Source organism: Hetaerina americana, unplaced genomic scaffold (assembly GCF_022747635.1).
Source record: "Hetaerina americana unplaced genomic scaffold, ioHetAmer1.1.p SCAF_5, whole genome shotgun sequence".
Taxonomy (NCBI): Eukaryota; Metazoa; Arthropoda; class Insecta; order Odonata; family Calopterygidae; genus Hetaerina; species Hetaerina americana.
Genome location: NW_027287095.1, coordinates 20874656 through 20896595, shown reverse-complemented (window position 1 = coordinate 20896595; position 21940 = coordinate 20874656). Strand labels below are relative to the sequence as shown.

At 34.5% G+C, this 21940-nt stretch overlaps 1 protein-coding gene across 2 annotated transcripts in view; it reads left to right on the top strand.

Moving 5' to 3' along the window:
• The first annotated feature begins 4044 nt into the window (after nt 1-4044).
• Nucleotides 4045-21940, top strand: part of LOC139694435 (phosphatidylinositol-3,5-bisphosphate 3-phosphatase MTMR4) — a 34947-nt gene continuing 17051 nt past the window's right edge. For both annotated transcript variants that reach the window (XM_071593011.1, XM_071593012.1), the window contains exons 1-11: nt 4045-4149; nt 5846-6321; nt 7314-7524; nt 8883-9061; nt 11257-11677; nt 12017-12207; nt 13731-13926; nt 15782-15967; nt 16375-16551; nt 16730-17082; nt 20736-21459. In XM_071593011.1, the coding sequence (XP_071449112.1) occupies nt 5864-6321; nt 7314-7524; nt 8883-9061; nt 11257-11677; nt 12017-12207; nt 13731-13926; nt 15782-15967; nt 16375-16551; nt 16730-17082; nt 20736-21459 (3096 nt within the window). In that variant the 5' untranslated portion in view covers nt 4045-4149; nt 5846-5863. The remainder of the gene's footprint in view (nt 4150-5845; nt 6322-7313; nt 7525-8882; nt 9062-11256; nt 11678-12016; nt 12208-13730; nt 13927-15781; nt 15968-16374; nt 16552-16729; nt 17083-20735; nt 21460-21940) is intronic.

Below are 21940 nucleotides of genomic sequence, written 5' to 3'. Positions count from 1 at the left end.
TTAGCATTTCAGATTCCATCCCATGGTATACTATTCGTATTCTCATTTTCTTGCCATAAAGGTTTGGTTCTATTGTTAATAATGAGAAAAAAGACATTGAATTGCTTTTGTCATGAGGACCCTATTTGGGCATTGAAACTCTTATTATACTCTTTACTGACCTTCCTTACCTTAGAATCTCAAATTTTCAGGCTTACTTCCATTAATCTGTACTGGAAGCAAATAGAGTATACAAATAGAGTGCCATTGTAGGTACCAGCAATGTTGTAATAGCTGCACAATACAGACACAATGGATGAAGTAGTTTCAGAGAAAATTGAAGGTGTTCAAAGAATTTTGTATATCTGGTTTTACATTGAGTGACTCTTGTGAGTCTTGAAATAGCATTAGTATATAAGAAAAATTACTTTTTGTTTTCTTCACTGCACTCTTTTCATTTCAGGTTGGTCTTGAACATATTTTTTCAATAGCGGCACTAATCAGAACACTTTTCAGATTATGTTTCATTATAAAATAATACATGCAATGAAGAGCAAATTTATTATGTACAGGAGTGTGCAAATGTTTTACTTGCAGCTCTACTTGGGAGTCTGATGCCATTTAAAGTTGAGGGGGTATTTATATCCTGAGATAATTTTGGGAGGTAACTTTAAATGTGTAGTTCTAGATTTTGAAAAAACTATAATGTAGATTTTTTCATCCAGGAAATCATAGTAAGTTGTTGTGCGCCAATATCCTTTCTAAATTGGTACCTTACATAAGGTCTCATTAGTGCCTACTGTAAGTGGGAAATTTGAATACATGGTTGCTTAGGAGATAATCTTAAATTTATAATATTATTTTGAGGTACCCACAATCCACTCAGTTGTTTAATATTTATCATGCCTCGGTGTAATAATTTGTGTTCATTAACCCCATTTCCTTGAAGGTATCTATGTACTATTAGCTATGTACGTATGCAGTTGAAACACGGAAATTGATTTTTACATCTGTTACATGAATACATCTCTTTCATTTCAAGGTGCTAAAAACTGTGATACCTTAAGTATGTGGACATGTGTAGGATGGATTGCCATGATCCTTACCAAGGTGTAACACAATTTTAGATTTTAGTATTCCATTTTTCAAAAATAAAATCAGCTTCATCGCAATGCAACAATTTCAGAGCATGAAAATCATTCGTCTTGACGAGGATTGATTTTTGATGATTTTTTTATGGAAAATGATTTTTACTCTCTGAAATCGTTGCATTGTAATCTACACTTAGCAGATGACTCCGTTGAAACTTACTGTTGCGTCATTTCCCGCAGTTTCTGGGAATTTGTCAGCTTCATTGCATTAAAATCTATGATAGGTTGACAAACTTTTTTCAATTAATTTGTCATTCAATATAACTCCTCAGAATATTATTTCAATTAAGTGAAATAAACAGTGATTTTTTTCTTATATTTGAAATATTTCTAAGGCAAGTAAGCCTAACTTTACCGTAGAGTAAGTGAAATTCAGCAATAAAATAAATAATCCATTGCTAACCTATTGGCCTAATTTTGTCAAAGGAATAGTCATAATCTCTAATAGCATTATTTTTGGCTTTGAATTTTAAATGCGCATATTTCATATGAAATTATAGCATTTGTAAATTTTGTAAGGTAATAGTTTTTAATTTTTATTCAGGCAAATTTATGAAGCTGCTGATGAAAGCTACCTCAAATAAACTTTTTATGTACCTTCATCTTGTCCTACAATTTTCAAATTAAAAAAAAAACTATATGGCCAAGTTTCTCTATGTACAGTATTAAAGAGACAATATACTGCATAAAATTAAGTACAATTCATGACAGCAATCTAAAACATATTTTACTTAGAACTTTTAGGAGTACGTTATTTGGAATATAAAATGTCAATTCAGATAAACTTCTTCCTACCCTAAACATTGTATGCAATGCCTAGAAATTACAGAGTCAGGTGGTTTGGTGGTCATATTAACAGGAGAATAAATTTCAAAAATTATGAATCTAAATTATAATTCATCATCTATCTATAAGTGTGCTGATTCTTGCTTAAAGCATGCAAAACTGCTATCATTCTGATTCTTGCATCAATATTCTTCTAAGCTCTTTTGATGTGTTTATGAAGTAAACATGAATTAACACATACTGCATCAATTTCTCCAGCCCTAAAGTGTGTGGTGTTGAGATGTGTTCACTCAATGCATGTTGTGCTTCAAAATAAGTGGAACAGCAAGTTGAAGATTCTATGCCTCAGCATGCTGTAAGCGATAATCAAGAGTGCACCTTGCATCATTGTTACTATGCATCTGAATACTGATGAAATTTTCTGTAGCAAATTTCGTATTGTAACCATATAAATATAATATACCCATCTGTTTAAAATGAAGGATAATATTTTATATAAGACACCCTCACTGCAAGGAATTTATACCATGATCACTGAATAATAGTAGGTGCTCAATGCTTTCTGTGAAGATTTTTATTTGCACGGGATATAACACATGCAAATGCATTCAATCTGCTTCACAAGAAATCAGTTGAAATATTGGGGGGCTGTCAAATTAATATTTTACTTAAATAAAATCACAAACAATAGTTAAAAAGTTAGAAATCTAATTGTGTCAGTACATTCACTAACTGTGAATTGTTTGAAGAGTCCTCTATAAAATTGATGATAAAAACTGTTTATACAATGTATCCTATAACCCCAAATATAATTATGGCATACCATGAATAGGCTTCAACGGCTGTGAATTAATTGTGTTAAAATTAGATTTTCCTTATACATATATGTATAGATGTTATTGTTGTACAGTGTTCTTACTAATATGCTAGAAACAAGTTTTAAATATTTTAAATTAACCATGCTTTAATTATGAGGCAAAACTACCATTCCATAAATCCTTGTATAACTACAAAGCACTAGATATGGCCCCATAATCAAAGCCAAATGAAAGTCACCCCATAATGTATGAATAAATTTAATTTGACTTGTACAAATTGATATTATGTAAATTCTTAAGCAGTGATACAACGAAGTATTTTGCTGTGGTAGGTACAATAAACTGCCATCATTCTAATATAATGGTAATTTAAACTTGTAACATTTCAATGTAATTTTTTCTTTCGTTTGTGTACTATTTTCCCATAAGTTTGTTAAATAAAAATGATTTTTACTACCGTGTAATTATTTTTTATTTTCCCATTAGAAACGAATCCTATTCCACTAACAGTCAATCGGGGAAAAAAATTGGTGTGGAGTGCATACTAGAAGATATTCTTGAATTGCTCCGGGCTGATAATAATTACTTTAATTTTTAGAAGCAAGGAATTAAAGGGGAAAATGGATTGTCGTGATGCAATGCCAATTCTGCTTTCTCACCTTCATGATTTTCATTTACACCTCAAAAAAAATTACATTCAATAGGGCGAAAGCTCTCAAGTCAAGAGAATATTTTTTATGGTCAACAATGAAATTATTTGAAAATTTCGTTAATTCATTGAGGAAAAATTCACTTAAGTGGTTTCTTATTCTAGTAGTTCGAGCAATTGTATCCATTAAAATCAAAAACTCGTGGGTGGATTCCGAAAACTCCTACACGTGAGTGCGCAAACAGGGTTCACATTGAGAATATGCGCATGTGACGACCGCCACATCCATCACCCATGACTGATCATTAAAAGATGTTGCCTCTGCTCGATCAAGTACACGAGAAAGATAATTCAAATAAACAAAATATCCGGGGTGCGAGACAGGAAATTGTTGTATAATCGTAAATGCTGAACCAAGAAATAGAAAATCGACATTGCTCTTATTAAGTTACACGCCGAAAAATACCACAATTAGTTCGAGATTAAATTCCAAAAATAAACTCGTTTACATATGGAAAGATATAATTCACGAGACATTATAATTTCGATCTTCTATGGCGATTCCGTGACTAGGATTTCTCTAGTTAGCCCTAAACGTTTGGTACTACTTCTTACCGTTGGCGGGGTTGTGATCGCTGTAATAATGAGCCGACGTCATGTTGCTCGATATCCGCCATTGTAGGGTACAAGTGTATTACGGAATCAGCTGTCAAAAAATATGTTAGCGCAACATCAAGTGGATTGATTTTTAAAACAACCGACTCCGGTAAGAATTAACTATGTAGACCCGTCAACTTGCATGAGAAGGGATGTTGAAATCAATATTATTGGCATGTCCTAATTAGAACGTGAGGTGATTTGACATTTCTCCTTTAGCGGTCAAACGATTCTTAGTAGTAGTTGTTGAAAATGTGAAGAAAATGGGCATGTTCAGATCACATTCTGTCAATGTTTGAAGTGTTATTATCGTTGTAAAGTATGTCTACGAATTGTGAAATCATCGGAAGCACTTAACGAAGTAGGCGTGTCTACTTGAAGGTTATCAATTGGTCAGCGAACTGCCGAGGATTGCGTCTGGCTTAAAAATCGTTAAGGGAAAGCCGTGATTTGTATGATTCGGAAAAACATTGCCATATACTTAAAGGAAGAGTCAAGAATAATGTGTGGGATGTTTGCCTCGTCAGCCTTGAATTTGATATCAATGCCATTGACGTGTGCCCAGTTTGTTATCCGTCAAGCTATCTTACGAAAATTATATCGCTCACTCACCAAGTTGTGCCATACACTGCATCATTGCTTTCAAGGTGGAATCGCGGCGGGTGCACATTACCTCTTTTTTCTTGTTGACATTTTACCTTCCTCACATCGGAGTCATCTCTTTGCAGGCTGGCCTTAACACATTTTTCGATGCCTCGCGCAGTCGGTTTTTCTATTAACATTTTAACTTGGGTTCCTTTTCGAGCAAAACTGCAGTAAACCTGCACGTCATACTTCGTTTCGTGATGAACAAGATAAAAGTGAACGCATTTAACCATCTGTACCTTGTTGTTGACTATTTCACGACCTTGAATCAGTATTGCCCAAAAGTGATCTGTTATCTGATTTTCAATATAGCCAAAGGTCATCTACGCCCCTTTCCTATCATCCCCTAGATTCAGGCAAGTAAACAGGGCTGACGCACAAATAAGTCAAAACAGTTCATCACAAAGAGATTCATTTCTGCACCTACACTGCATTATCTATTTCGCCCTACCTCTCCTTCATGACTACTAGAAGTAGATTATCCGCAATGTGTTGTGATCTGTTTCTTTTTCGGCTTCCATTTACTAGGAATGTGGTAAAATTGAATTCCGATTTCGTATTTTTACCTGGTCTAAATCCCAAATACTTAATGATAAACCTTAAATGGACTTGGTTTGAAGGCGTAGCTTACGTTCAACTGTCTCCTTTTAACTCTGTCACATTTTATTCTAACATTTCTAAAAGTGTACTTTATACAAGAGGTAAAGGTATGCTTTAATCCCCATTTTTGTCTACCTCTTATCTTGTCCCCCATCTATTCGCATTAAATTATGGTTATAATTTGGAGGATTAATCTCGTTTCCTGAAATTTTTAATTAGGAAATGTGTCCAGCATTGATCAAAAATGGTCATACTTACTAAATGCTTGCTTGCTTACTTTGCTGATTTTTTAACAATATGCTTTGAATATCCTTGAAATATTTCTCCATGCGTAACAGAATAATCAAAAAAGGAGGGTTGCTCTTTATTTTTCCCCAGTTTAATTTTGAATAGACATGTATATAATGAATGTTTTATATTTCATTGAAAACTGTAGTGAAACAAGAGATTCAAAGTTGTATTTCAGCTGCATAGTGGTCACAATTTCGTTTGCCTGGGTTTAATTTATAAACATTCTTTCTTTTTAAAATGTAGTGTGACAAAACTATTTTTTCCTTTAGCCTCATCACATTGACGAGATGGACTTTGCACCCATACATATGCAACAAAGACCTCTGTCTAAGATGGAGACTACATCAGCTGAAATAGCCGAAAGTTCAACCATGGAGGAAATGCAGACACCTATTCTTCCTGCTCAACACTCACCTGTCTGTAACCGCTTTGACAGCATGCAATCAATATGCCATGTCCGGGCTGCTGAGGCATTTCCCAAACGCACTCTTGAACGCGAAGATGCGGCACTCACTGTCCCATTTACACCTCTCTGTGGAGAAGCAGTGGAATACCTTGGAAGGACAGTAGATGACAGTGGGAGTGGGGAGGGATCTGGAGGAGGCGTACTTGCTCTCTCCAATTACCGCCTACATCTCAGTCTCCGCGATGGTCACTTCAGTGTCCCCCTAGGCCTCGTGGATCAGGTGGAAGTGCGAGACATTTTCTATCTACATATTTCATGCAAGGATGCTCGATCGATGAGGTAATGATAAAAATTAACTTTGACTTTAAAATTAAAATTAAACCACTTGGCTTTTCCACATTTCTATGTGGAAAAAACAAGTGGTTTAATTTTAAGTTCAATATGAAGAATTTCCACCAAGTGACTGTTTTATTTAACTTGATTTATTAGCCAGCTGGAGTCTTATGAACCTTCCAGTTAAATAAATGTATGTTTGTGTAAATGTGTTGTCAATTCTTTGTGTAAAATTTCTATGATATGTATAAATATTGGGAGGGTGGATATTCATTCCTCGAGTTTGTAATAATGTTACTCTTTATTCTTTATAGGCACTTTTGAAATATTTAATTCCGTAAATAGTTAAGAAACTATCCAAATTTACAGTTTAAAGACATTTGCCCTTTATTTTATTTATTTCAATGAAAGAAAAATAAAGATTATAGGTTTTCTTATTTTCATGTGTGTTGTGCCTAAAAATAGATTCAATTGCTCTTCACGTATTGAAGGTCATTGTAAGTCAGGACAGAAAGGGCACAACAAGAAAAAGAGTGGTGCTAATAGCCAAGGAGGTCTGGAAGAACTGAGTTATTCATGCAATGAGAGTTCAGGAATTTTCTGATAATTGGACACCCTGATTCAGCTTTTAGCTATTTTCTGTTTGTCTCCATAATTCTTCTCTGTTTTTAAATATTTCATAATCTGTAATACAAATTCCATTTTTGTATTACAATGCAATTTTTAATTTTTTTCCATCAGAAATTTACCCATATCATAAGTCTGTATTTTTGCATATTCTTTAGGTTTAAAGTTTTCTGGCATTATATGATAATATATTGGTAAACAATTCTATAATACATACATTTACCATTCTTCTTTGAGTGCTGGTAGCTCCCTAAATGATTATAGCATGTGTGCAATCAAATTATAGTAATATTGGCACCTCAGTTTCAAGGTGCTTAAATACCACTATAAAAAGTTCTCTGTTTTTAATATTGTCCATTTTCCTTTATTAGGTGTATATTTGCTACAAATGAACACTGCATGGAGTGGCACAGGAGACTGCTAAGAGCCTTATCACCACCAAAGGGCATTGAAGATATATTTGCCTTTGCCTTTTATGCATGGTCGGCTGAAGAAGGTGGGGAAGAGGTGTCACAGCGTCTCGGACGTGAGCCTGAGTTTCTAGATTCCGGAGAAAATTTTCAAAAATCTTTCAAAAATGAGGTTTGTTTTGAGCTAGTTAATGGTTCTCTCACTTTTGAACTCATGGCATAGGCCAGGGATGGTGAAACTTTGGGCAAATTGAGTACCAACATTAATGTACATAACAGAAGTACACGCCTGTATACTGTTGAGTTGCATGCCAACCCATAGGGTGATCACTGTGGAATTGCCTGTAGCTCCCTCCCAGCTCTGTGTGCCAAAATATTTTCCCTGCTTTCCACTTTGGGCACGTGTGCCATAAGTTCACCACCCCAGGCATAGGCTGATAGTACTATCTAACCGTATTGTTTTATACTTCTAAGTATGGCTTGTATTAATTTTTAAAACATTTTTAGAAGTTTCTTTTAAAAAGTTATGTCTTTGTTAAGTGTTATTTCTTTCTTACTGCCAGTCCTTCATTTTTATTACAGGGGAGGGAAATAAAAAAAGAAATTTTGAATAGTGGAAAGCTGGGGAATTCATTTTATGTTCCTTAAAAGACTATGGACAGCAAATGGTCAAAAATTGTATGAGTGGAACCAGTTATTCTGTTGTTTGTAAGGGAAAGCCATTTGTGCTCATTTTCATTGCGTTTCTGTGTTAAATGTAATCATCTTTCTTCTAGTGAATGGGCAAGCTAACAGCATTTTGTTGCGCACTGTGAATAATAGCTTTGTGTAATGGGAGTAATATTCAATTGTAATTTCAGTGGATCTGTGGTTTTTTAAATTTAGCTTTGATAATCAACATAATTCATGATTTATAATTAATAATTTTTACAAAAATTATTTGAAAGCAAACATTAAAGCTGTTAAAGAAATTCCTATAGATTTGGCAAGTTGATTTTTGGCATTCATAATTTAGTTTTTTACTTCCATAGTTTTTCATGGTTGTTTAACTAGGATATGAGCCATTTAGTTAGTATATGCAAATATGTCCATTTTTTAACTCCATAAACTTTTTAAACAACTTCCTGATTGTATAATTTCTCTCTAAAAATAGGGCTTAAATTAGTGTTGGTATGTAGCCTTTTTTTAGTAAATAATAATAATACCCCTCAAGAATAGAATGAACATCTGTGTAATGTCTCAATATCTCTCATTACTTTTCTTTAGATGATTTGCATTATCCCAATTAACCTTTGTGAATAACTGAAGGCTGTTATTGCTTTGTACAATGAATGTTTCCTCAAATGTAGCACAGGAATAAATGCCAAAGGCATTAACATTCAATATCAATTCAATCTGGCTACTTTTGTCATAACCGATCTAATCTTTAAATATTTGTGTATAAAAGTTAAAGAAGGCTTCAGGTTGTAAAATATTGTCTTTTGCAATACTGCATCATGTTATAAAAATGTATTTGATTAAAATTAACAGGTGGAAAGACTTGGATTGGATGTGCATGGAGTTTGGAGGATTTCTCAAGCCAACTTGGATTATCGATTATGCCCATCCTATCCCCGTCTTCTCCTAGTCCCAGCTTGTATTACTGATGATACTCTAGAAAGTGTAGCAAGATTCCGAAGTGCACGACGTATACCTGCAATTGTGTGGAGGTAAGATTACGTGGCTCTGTAACTATTGACAGTCTGTACCTGCCACCCAGTGGAAGGAAAATCGAGATTAAACTAAGTCTGAATTTTTTACTGTTACTGTTTGTCAAGTGTTAAGAAAATAGATAGTTAAATGCTGGGATATAGCTAGAAAATGCACCTCTGTTAGACAATTGGGCTTTGCCATCTTGGGCTTAGTCAATACAGTATAGATTTTTATTTGTAGTAAGTTATTTTATATTCATAATTCATTAAATATGTCAGCCATCCCCTAAAATGTTCACTATCCATTGGGATAACAATTATTGATTCGTGAAATTTATGTATTCCATCATTTAATTGCTAATTTTGTGATAATAATGTATACTAGGATGAAATATTGATATAAAATAATGTTAACAGTAGCAACTATGTTACATAAGCACTGTGCCAGCCAGATCGACCATTATAAATTATATGCTTGAAAGAAAGGCATCTTTGTAAAAATGTCAATTTGGTTAATTTATAGAATTACGCACATACTATCCTGTGAGTCATCACAATAGCTTCGGACCATGTTAAGTATATTTAAAACTTACTTATGTAGGTAGACCTACTTTTGTGACTGACAAAAGTTTCACCTTCTAATTCAATCAAGGCTCAGTGCCACAGCTAATATCAAAATATCATAGAGTGAATCAGTTCAACAATCTCAGGATTCAGAGTTGTTCTACTATTGCTTGATACATTTGTTTACACTGAAAATGTACCTCTTTTTGTGATAGATTAATGACTCCCAGGCTGCATCATGATACAAAGAAGAACACTGGTATAGATTCAGAGGAGTAACGATGAACTTCTGTGCCTTATAAATTATATATGGAATGAGCTCTTTAACAGAAAATACATTTAAAATTTGATGAGCACAGGTGGAGTGACAATTGGTGAAAATTTATTTGAAATAGATGCAAATAACTATGCGAGGTGGAACTAATAATAACCATGCATATATGTATGTTTTTTTTTAGATTTTACCAGCCCAATGTTTCACGCTGTTTTGGATTTTACAAAAGATATATGCCTGTATTAATTCAAATCATGTAGACGGAAAGTTATAGGCCAAAATCTCTAGTTCAAGAATTATTTTGCTGGCATTTTCAAAAAAGGTAGCAAATGAATTTCAAATAAAATAATTAAAAAAAAATAGTCTAAATAGAAGACTGTGGGATTTTGGTAGAATTGGCACACGGCATTACGTGCACATATCAAGGGTTGTAATTCATTTAAGAGTAATAAGGCTGTGTTCATCACAGAATCATTTTGCGATTTCTCAGATTTTAGTGCCTCAGCGTGCATGAAGTAGATGTAGACATGCAAACATTACATTATTTATACAGAAGTGCTTCAATTTATAGTCTTCATTCACATATTTTACATTTATAATTGGAATATGGTTCAGCAGAAATGTATGTATTGTGTAGTAAAACAGGGTTTGTTTTCTTGGTCCATATCTAAGGTATTGATATAGTCTGTTGGGCAGATGCTTATCAGACAGTGGGCAGAGGTCGAAGCTACCTGCCCCACTTCTTCTATCTTTTCCCCTCACTTTTGAGCAAGCAAGGCTATATTGTTGTCCCAGTTATCGTCTTTTCATGGAAAGGAAATTCACCAATAACATGAGATGACAACTAGGCCCTACTTATACTCCTCTATAAGATGCAAGTGAGGGAGGGTTGAAGCAAGAGTGGTGGGGGTATTTCCCCCAAGGAGGGGTTGTGGACAATATTCCATACAGGGTCTTTTCACTGTGGCTGATCTTCTGTAGATAATTGAAATTCACTTCAGAAAGTGAGAAAGGTAATCAAGTTACATGTTTAAGTTATTACATTACAAATGTAATGTACCAAATTAGGAGAGTAGCACATTTTTATAGTTCATGTTTATTATTTATTTAAATAATGAGGCCCTTAAATATGTGCTAGTCTCTGATAATTGATCTGTCCTAATGAGTGAGCTGTTCATTGGCTGCTTAGTTGTTGGGCCTTATGTTTGGAGTACTTGTTAAAATTGTGCAAAATTATACAGTTCTAATTTGGTAGTTTTTTGATTTATCCATTGGATATTTAAAAATATATTTCTGAAATATAATGTTTAAATGCTGTATAAGAATCAAACCGTTGTAAAAAAAATACAACTGATTATGTTTTTAATAATACTAGGCATGTAGGAAATGGTGCTGTCATTGCCCGCTGCAGTCAGCCAGAAGTGGGATGGCTTGGTTGGAGGTCATCTGAAGATGAAGACCTTTTAAAGGCTATCTCTGATGCATGTGCATTTGACCAAGGCCAACAGCAGCAACTAAACCAAAGGAACAACAGCCTTCTAACACAGGCACCTGCAGCGGCAACAAAATCTTTAAGCCACATAACAAATGTAGTGCCTGTTCCATCAAACAACTTTTGTGCCTCAGACGAGTCCTCAGCAACCTCTTCGTCTTCTTCTGCTTTTGTTTCATCTGCCACTAATCCACCTCTGTCACTGGTCATTGGTGGAAGCAGAGACATGAATGGAGGGACAAGCAGTGAGCCTCCCTCTCCCAGAGACCTAGCTGATGAACCAGAAGCAAGTCCAATGCCAAAGGTGAGTGTGGATTCCATGCAATTTACATTTTATTCCACACCAATATCCATTTGGTTTTTTCCAAGAGTTTAAGGATATCAATGGTGTACTGTCAATATCGCCCAAATAAAGACCTATCTATCAATCTACAGTCCATTGTTTGGGTGTGAAAAAATTAGGAAATACATTAATTCCAATTTCAGACTTCATAAAGTGTTTGTATTTTTGTTTGAAAATATGCATTCCTCATAATAAAAGTGATTTTTACCGAATAGACAAAAATATATCCAAATGGATAAATCGCTTGCTTATCTCAGGAATAGGTAACTTTCAAGTTATTTTTTATCCATTATTTTGCAGAAGGTGCTCATCATGGATGCAAGATCATACACGACTGCTGTAGCAAACAGAGCAAGAGGTGGTGGATGTGAATGCCCTGAATATTATCCCAGTTGTGACATACAGTTCATGAATTTGGCCAACATCCATTCCATTCGAAAAAGTTTTCATGGTCTTAGACAGCTGTGTTCAACATCAGCTGAACAGCCCAAGTAATTAATTTATTTTTTTCTGCATGATATCTATTATTTGGATGTGAGTTGTGTTCCACTGGCAAATTACACATTGAATATTTCTCCACTGGTGAATATTGAAAAGGGGGTCATTCATAAACAAAGCAACTTATTATAGTCAGCTTTGTCTCTTCTCTCCTGATCAAATGTACATTTTTCTAATGGATTACATGTCATTTGTACTGCTCCCACAAAAATTCATGTAATGTAAATTATGATTTGATAGTGGATTTCATTGTTTTCAAATGAAAATTGGGGTGCCAGACCATCGGAGATCTGAAATTATTTTTGTTATTTATGTGTTGTGGAAAACAAGATCTGGGTACTTGACTCAAATTCTCATTATAATAAGCAAGAGTTTGATTTTTTAATGTATATATTATTTTTTATTAGTATGTAAATTTTGCGATGTAAAACATTGGATTGGATTGCATCATCCCTGCAGGTTGTGAATCCGTTTTTTATGTTTGCATGTTTAAGCAGTGCAGTTGATTTATGATTTTTTTTTTTAATTTTGTGTGGATTTGCCAAGTGTTAGTTTCTTAATTCAATATGAATAGATTCCACGTTCAGTAAATTCTTGTTTATCCATGCTAATGGATGCATGGACAATTGAAAAACACAGATAAACAAAATATGCAAAAATATGGTATTGATGTGAACCAATTCAATTCGTATGAATCAAAATAGTTTTAAAAAAACATATGGCTGTGATTATGGAACGAATAAACTCCTTTTGATTCCTTATCATCAATTTGCATTTTTTTAGCAATGGAGAGTACAATTTATTTCTGTTTTTCAGTCCTTTTTAAAAGGGTGGAATTATGATTTTACAAGAAAATAGAACTATCATCAAGTGAATAGCTGAATGTATTGCCAGAAAGCCAAACCAAGCACATAGCCAGGAAAATGCAAATGATTGACAAAGGATCGCTGATACGGTTTCATATTATCATATGATACTAATTAAAGCAATGCTGTGCAGATAATTAATTACTTATTTGTTCCATACTAGTAAAACTATATATTTGCTTGTCTTAGGGATAAAATGGAATTATCAGAGCTGATGAATGCTAGGGAGACAATAGTATGGTAGAAGTTATTGGTACAGTCAAAACTTTTTAAATTATGACATTAAATAATTGACTACTGATTTACATTTTTAATTTTGTCATAACATTTTGAAGTGCTAGGGAGAAAGAATAGAATGGATAATCCACACTCAGGGAATCGAGAGTTAACAGTAATTAAACCTGAAACTACAGCTTTATTCTTAGCATTGTGGATATTTTCTACCTTAACATCTTCACAGTTCCTCTGTCCTCTCCTATTGATGATAAGTACATTTTGTAAATACTCATTTTACACTGGAATCATAAGTGTGTTAATACTAATGCACTAAGTAATCTTTTAAGTTTTGTTTTGCATTCACAATACTGATTTTCTTAAACAAATATCATGGTGCAAAGTTAAATATTAGATTTGTGGCGTTTTCGTTTCAGTTGGTACACTTTGTTAGAAGGTACACGTTGGTTGCAGCATATGTCTGGCTTACTGCGAGCTGCTATTGTTGCTGCTTCCGCTGTTGATAGAGAAGCAAGACCAGTTCTGGTACATTGCTCTGATGGTTGGGACCGGACACCTCAGATTGTTGCCCTAGCTCAACTTCTCCTGGATCCATATTACAGAACAATGCAGGTAATAAAAATGCTCTAATTTGCGCCTTTTCACAGCAATATGTCTAAATTGTGAGGAAAATCCTGCTCTTTTAGTCAGATTTTAATTAAATTTGACGCTTCATAATTAACATCTTGGATGAACTATCATGTATTTATTTTTAAATATTTTTCTTTCTTTATGCATATTCACTGAAATTTCAAAATGATGTGTATCCATAAATAGCTAAAAAAATAACTCACCATATGTAACTCACTATAACCTATACAGTTTTTTCTTATGGCAATGTAAAGATAACTTCAGTGGATAAGACAGAAAATGCATTCTTTTTAGTGGCCAGTGAGATAACCTTATCTTTTTATACCTTAGTGTGTGAGGCACAGGAATTTTTTATGTTCGAGGAGGAGTTTGTGTGTAAGGTGTAATAAAATGAATCATTTCACATTTTTGATCTTGTCACTATGTCCCTATGGCTCAGGTTTTGGTCTACAAAAATATACCATTTTATTTAAGTGCATTGGAACGTCATAATAGGAGCATGATCTGTTCCGCAATCTTTCTCGTTATGCAAAACACTCGTTTAGTGAAATAAATTTTTGCAGATAATGTAATGTAAAATGCGTTAATGCATGCCATGCTGAAATAAATAAGTTATGTTTAAGGTTTATTCAAAGAAAATTATGCGTACATTTTTAAGGATCATGGATCACTTTCACAATTTCATTTATCATGGAATGAAGCAACCAGGAATGTGAACTCGATGTGTAAAAGCAAAAATGAATTGGCATAAATTGTTAATTATTTATGATATGTACTGCAAACATTTTTTTTTGCCTACTCGTCAAAATTTGTTAAAAATGCGACTCAGTATGATTATTAAATAACTTTAAGACACGCATCGCCACTGCCTTACTAGGGCAACACCACGTATGCATGAAATGATACAAAAGTTTCCTGTTGCCTACCCATCACATTTAGCCTGCATTTGGAATACGCGACTGTTGCGTAGATACTCTTGTCACTCTCTTTGAAGGATCTATCTCCTTAGTCTTGTTCATGTTCTTGAAGAAAAGTCCAATCGTTAATCTCAACTGATGATTGATTCGCTGTGTACTAGATCAGCCGCGCTCACAACTTGTTCCCAATTTTCAATGATTTTACTTTTCATTTCTTTTTTTATTTTTATTCTCTTATGGCTTTCTTCTAATGAATTTTTCTTCGGGGTCATTTTTAAAATTATGCTTAAAATATATTAAACTCTGCTCTATAAAACCATAAGTAATATGTTTGAACACAAGTTGTCCCTACTGGTTGATATTTTCATAAGGTTTTCAAATTACTACTTATTTTTTCTCATTTTTTTTACTAAGTATAACTTTAATAGTAAATGTTCACTTCAAGTTGAACATTTGAACTTGATTCATCATTATTCTTTCACTAGTCTGAGATTGTGAAATACAGATTTATAGGTAGAGGTCAGGAGGGAGCACCAGTTAACCATCCAGCCCTATCATTATGATAAAGCTGATATCAGTTTTCTAGTATTTCTCACTATTTCCAACTATGCCATAAGTATTCAACTATCTATCACATTCCTAGGTCTCCCCAAGTGGCATTTTTCTCAACTCTTACTGCCACTCATCAGTGACCTGTATCAATATGAAATTTGCAAGTCAGAAATATTCATTCATGCTTTTGTAAAATATGACGCCATTCATGTTAATTTAGGATATTTTATTTTTTTTTCATGCCCACATTCCCATGTGCTAAATGCTCTTTTAGGTGATTGAATTCAGTGATAAGGACTCATTATTGTTATTCATGTATGTATGATTAGCACTTGATGTATTACTTTATAAATCTTTCTTTTCCTCAGGGTTTCCAAGTGTTGTGTGAGCGAGAATGGTTGGACTTTGGGCACAAGTTTGCCGATCGTTGTGGTCATTCTGTTGGCTCAGATGATCCGAATGAACGTTGTCCTGTGTTCTTGCAGTGGCTTGATTGCGTTCATCAGCTGCATTACCAGTTTCCATGCAGTTTTGAATTTAGTCAGTCTTATCTGGTAAGCCAAGCACTGTGATGCATTAGCAGTTCAAGATTGACAATATAATGTGTAGTTTTTTCATAATGTGGTTGCAAAGTTCATTTTTTGAATGTCTCTTGGGTATCAATGTTTTCAATATGAGTTCAATAAATAATGTTTAAGGTAAAAGGACCAAAAATAGCCCATAGCAGTTATATGGTAAATGTTGACAATGCCTATTGCATTATGTGTGTTCATCACTTGAATGAGTATCTGATTACTTATCTAAGTATAAATTTAATTTAAACCTGTTGCTTCAATTACTGTTTGCAGTTGCTTTTATGTATTTTGTTATCAAGTTGTGCCATGTTTGCCCTTATTGCTGTATATTCAAAATCACCGTATGTTATGCAACTAATGTCTCTCTCTTACTACAAATCTTACAGGTAAAATTAGCCCAGCATACATATTCCTGTTTGTTTGGCACTTTCCTCTGTAACTCTGCTCAAGAGCGCTCTAATGACAGAGTGTGGGAGAGAACATTTTCTGTTTGGCAGTTTCTGAAAACTGGTGGTGGAAGGCAACAGCACTTCAGAAACTACCTGTATGTCCCGCGTGAGCAGGTAATTGTTATGGAGTCACTATTTTTGCTTTCTCATATTGTTGCTGGCTTTACATAATGCTTCTTGGACACTTCTCCAAAATTAGTTCCTTGTTTATTAAGGGTTTCTTTATTCAGAGTAATTTAATTGTAAATATTTTTTGGGATATGAGAATAATTATTAATTTCTTAAAATTCAGGTGCTTTGGCCTTCCTGTAATGTTAGAGATCTTATCTTATGGTCAGAGGTATACCTTGGAGGAGGAATAGGCTCGAGTAGTTCTTTAATGGGTCGAGATGTAGCAAGAGGCCCCTCAGGAGAGATAAATAGGCCGGCTCACGTTGGGCCCCCTGCACCTGGCACTTCTGCTCCCATTTTGATGGGAGTCAGAGGAGCCTTGGAAGAGACTGATGTTGATCCTGTGGTGGTGGAGGGGTCTGGCAACCTTCCCAAGACACGATCCTATGATGACCTTATTGCTGGAGTAGAAACACAAACACAGCCTCCACAGCAGCAGAGAAGATGTAGTGACCCGAGTATACTAGATGGGGGGTAAGTTGTCTTGAGTTGATGTGGTATTTAACCTTATACATACCTAGGCCCTCAATTATCAATTTGAATTCATCATTTTTTCCTGGAATTAATTGTTATCACATATTTCATTATGTATATTAATAATTTTACCTTTTTTGTTGTTCATTGAATACCTCATGCCGAAGCTATCATTTTGCTGGCCCCATGCGAGTCTTCCGCATAAATTTTTTATTAAAATTGAGTTAATGACTTAAAAGTATAATGAGCCTTATTTTTATTTTAAATTTGTTTCTGTAACTGTTTTTGTTCATTATTGTTTCTATGATGCCATTTATATTGAGATAGTGGCATTTTACTTGTGTTGTAAGCCACATGTTTGGATAATTAGGTAAAAATCTGATTATGGCACTTTGTAGTATCATCAGATTAATGATTAACTGCACCAACCTTTAAACCTGGTGATTACTCTGAAGAGATGATGATGTACCCAAGCCTTGTAACTGACAAAATGTAAAATTGACTGTTACAAAAACAATAGAAATTGGAATATTAGTGCACATTGCAAAAGATATATTTTGGTGGAGTCTTCCTTTGGAGGAATATAAAGAGTTTGTACTGATAATGATGGGTGGCAGGCCATCTTAGAATCCTTGAAAACCAGGAATTGGAAACTGTTGTGAAAATACTAGAAAAATTTGGGCTCATGCACCTAAAAGTTAAACTTACACAATAAAACCTGGAAATTTAGGAGAATTAATGTTAATTAACCTGAAAAAATGCCCGATGTATTTATAATTTAAATTTTATATGAATGGCTAATGTAGTGGTTTTTGAAATTTCGAAGCTTTCAATGTGTAATGTATTCTACAGAAAAGTAAAGATTTGTGTCATATCTGTATATATTGAAGAACATCCATGTAGGTATACAGGCTAACAAGTGTACCACTACAAAACAATGGCCTACTTACCACTGCCTACAACTGAGTCGTAATCATGAGGAACTTAATTCTGATTGAGAATACTACAGTACAAATAGAAAGAAGTTTTTCACAAACACTGGGTTCTTACTGATATGATTTTGTATTTTCAAGTAGTTATAACATATTAAGCGATTTGTGGAAGCATTTTAAATTTTGCACCATTCATTTGTTTAACAGTAAGTCCTAAAAGTCGATTGGGCTATATCGATAGTCATTTATGCATTTTTATTTTCAGCATGCTGAAAATTAGAAATGTAAAAAAGTGTCATGGGATGCTAACATTCATCTAAATTCTCAGAAGTCTATAACTCCAAAAGAGCAAGTGGAGCAATCTTTTACTGGATTCAGGAATTGTATACAGGCATCAAATTTTTAAAACTTTTTATTGATTCAATATCTACATAAACATGTCTCTGCTACAGGAGTAAATGATGCAATATTTCTGTATCTAAATTTAGCAGTGTCATTCTAGGCGTTGTAGGGAAAGAAAGATAGTAGTTGGACGAAATTCAAAGAAGAGAGTGGATGCTGAAGATAGTGACAGAGATGAGATTTCTGCAATGGCAAGACAGAGCAAGAAAAAGAATAGGCATATTGAATGGAATTATGGGATTTCAAAAGTGTGCAGAACTAAAGAATCGAGTTATTGTGTTAGGTAGTTTAGGGTGTAAGGATATTTTGTGTCATGTTACTTAGGGCATAGGAATACAGTTGTGTAGTGCCAGGGTCTTACAATAACAGACTATAATCTGTTAGACTACTGCTGATAATGGTATTATTTGGATTACATCAGGTGGTGCATGGTAGTAAAAATTGTAGCTAAATAATTTGAAAAAGGAATATTTATCCATGAAGACACGAAATCAGAAGCTATTTAATTGCTGGCCTGCCTGAACTAATATGAATACTTTTTTTTCATCTGACTGGCATCCTCAGAATACATCCGAGAGTTTTTACCATTTCGTTCACTTAAGTCTGTGTTGTGATATTTTAATTTATGTTTTGACTTTTTCATTAGTATCAAAAACCTGTAGAGATGTTTTCCACATATGTGAGCTCTTGCAATTCATTGGCTTTTCAGAATATAGCATAGAAGTCCCTAGGAACTAGGTGCAAAGGCTAAATGTGATAAATAAATACCAAAACCATAGTAATCAAATTGAAGGTCGTTTTGATAATTGAGATAATTTGATAATGCTTGCACTTCACATGCCATGTAGCACTTAGAATGGGGTGAGCTGGTACAGATCACCCCATTCTAAGTGCTACATGGCATGTGAAGTGTAAGCATCAGGCTAGAATTGCCATTTCTTTTCCTTATAGTTTCTCAGGAAGATATGATGCCCAAAAAGTTGCCCAGCTTGGGTGAAGCTGATGTGTCACTCATCAAATGTGAATGAAATGAAGGCCCTCTAGTGAGTCTCTCTACCCACTATATGACTACACCGTTGATAAATAGATAAGAAATATATTCCTTTGTGGAAAGACTGATACGACTTCGTTTTCAATTAATAACACAAACGACGAACGACGACGTAACGACTTCGTTTTTAATTAAGTATTAATTAACTTCCAATTATAAAAGTTTGAGCCCCAAAAATAAAAGGAAAAACTGGACTTAAAAGTTTTAAGGTTTTGGCATTTATTAATGAGAAATTAGTGTTGGGGTTAAAATTCTTAAGGTGCGATAGTGAAAATTCACATAGTAGAATTCAAAGTGAAGTGAATGTGTGCATCTGAAAGCAGACAAACTGATACTGTATCATATTCAGGAAAAGAGATTAATACTATATGATGTAAAAGCAAGCAAACTGCTACCATACGATATACCAGGAAGCAGGCTATATCATGTACCTTCCAACAGACTGATACTGTATCATGTACAGGAAAACAGACTGGTACTGTATCATATACAGGAAGACAGACTGGTGCTGTGTCATACACAGGAAGACAGACTGATACTGTATCATACGCTTGCAAACAAACTGATACTGTATCATGTACAGTTTCTGCTGCAATTTGATTGCTTTATTTCAGTGATGAGTTCATATTTTACTTTCCTCTAAATTGAACAAAGTGATTTGGTAACAGTTTCTGTCAGTTTTATCCATGGTACCAATGCTAACTTATATGGCTTCAATTCCATTATTTGTAAGTCATAGCATTTTTTTTAATCACAAACAATCTTGGATCTGACAGAATAACCAGACACATTGAATTAATATTATTACCAGAAACTTAGTTCACTGAAGAAGAAAAAGTTAACATTATTTGTAAATCCTGTTTTCACTCATTCTTCCACCCATTCTTTCAAAGTATACTATTTTTAATAGCTATCATGAAGAATAATAGAGTAATTTCCTTTGATGTACCTAAAAGAAAGCTTTTGGTTTTGAAAAATGAGATTTAATTATTGAAAAGCTCTATATCATTAAGAATTTAGTGGTTGCAACCTATTCAATTCACCATTTTCATTGAAGTATGATAGGCCAAAGTTTTCAATGAGTGTCTTCCTTTCAGCTCCATCTATGAAGCTAAGTGTTGATCATTTGTCTCCATAAATTATGTGAAATATTAATAATGAGGTACATGAATCATTTATCACTCGGTTTTATTTAAATTTTCCCTTTCAGTAAATTTAATCAATTAATATTATATTTTGTAATTCATATTCTACTTGTCATTTTTCAGGAAATACAACTCCCTGGTAAATGGTGAAGAAGAAACTCTTGAATCAGTAGACTGTGATGCAGAAGGGAGGGAGGAAGAACCCAAAGCCTTATGTATGGACGATATCCCGTCGCTCATCGTCAAAACAATGGAAGAGAATGTCATAATATCAGATGATATCAAGGCATTCGAGAGTAAAGTAGTGGAAAATGGGGAAGTTCCAGTGGCTCCTGGGTGTACTGACCCTCACCCAGTGCCTCCGGAGCCTCCCCCATGCCTTTCAGTCGAAGGCTCGACAGACACACTTGTGGCTGCTGATGGAGCCATTGCAGAAGCCTCCACAGAAGCACCACCACCACCTCCACCGCCTCCACCAGTAGAAGATCATAGAGTGATGTGGAGTACAGAGGCAGCAATGCCTTGTCGAGCCTGTGCCAGTAGGCGTAGACAGCCTGTAACAGCTGAGATGAGACTAGGAAACTGTGAAAGGACCTCCCCGTTGCCCCACACAGCCCCAACTCTAGTGGCCAGTGGTTCAACATCTCGTTATTCCACTCCACCCTTTTATTCAAGAACCCCTAGTTCAGGATATCCTGCCACCCCTGATGAAGATGGGGGAACAGTGGAAGCCGTTGTTCCCCCAGAAGGTGACCTCTATGAATCGCCAGAGTTGGATTTGGATGGTTTGGCACCAGTTCGAAGTGACCTCCAAGGTAGACTACGGCAGATCTTCATGGAGTTTACGGTCAGTTGAATTATTATTTTTACCTTAATTTCATAATTGGCATTATGAAAGGGTATCTACTACAATAGATGCTCGATAAATTTAATTGCTCAATGACAGGGATGTTTTCTGAAAAGTGAAATTTGTTATCCTGGGATTTGCAGTGTCGGGAAAATAATGAAATGCCACAATGAGACAGTACCTTTTCCATATGAGAAACCAGTAATTCATGACCAATCCAGGAATTTTAAAAAACTCACTTGAATTATACTCGTCTATTACTGGTTTTTAATTTTCTTAACTTAAAAAGAGGAATGCATATATTTATGACCGGTTACATAATTAAATATCTGCATTTGATATCCTTTTTGTTTTCTTCTTTATTTATCCCTATATATTCTTTAAGATTTTTTCTTAAAGGATACCCTTTAAGATTTTTTCACCAGTATAAATTTTTGTCTTCATTGAAGTTAAAAATAGGTAGGGAGCTGTTTGTTAGTCT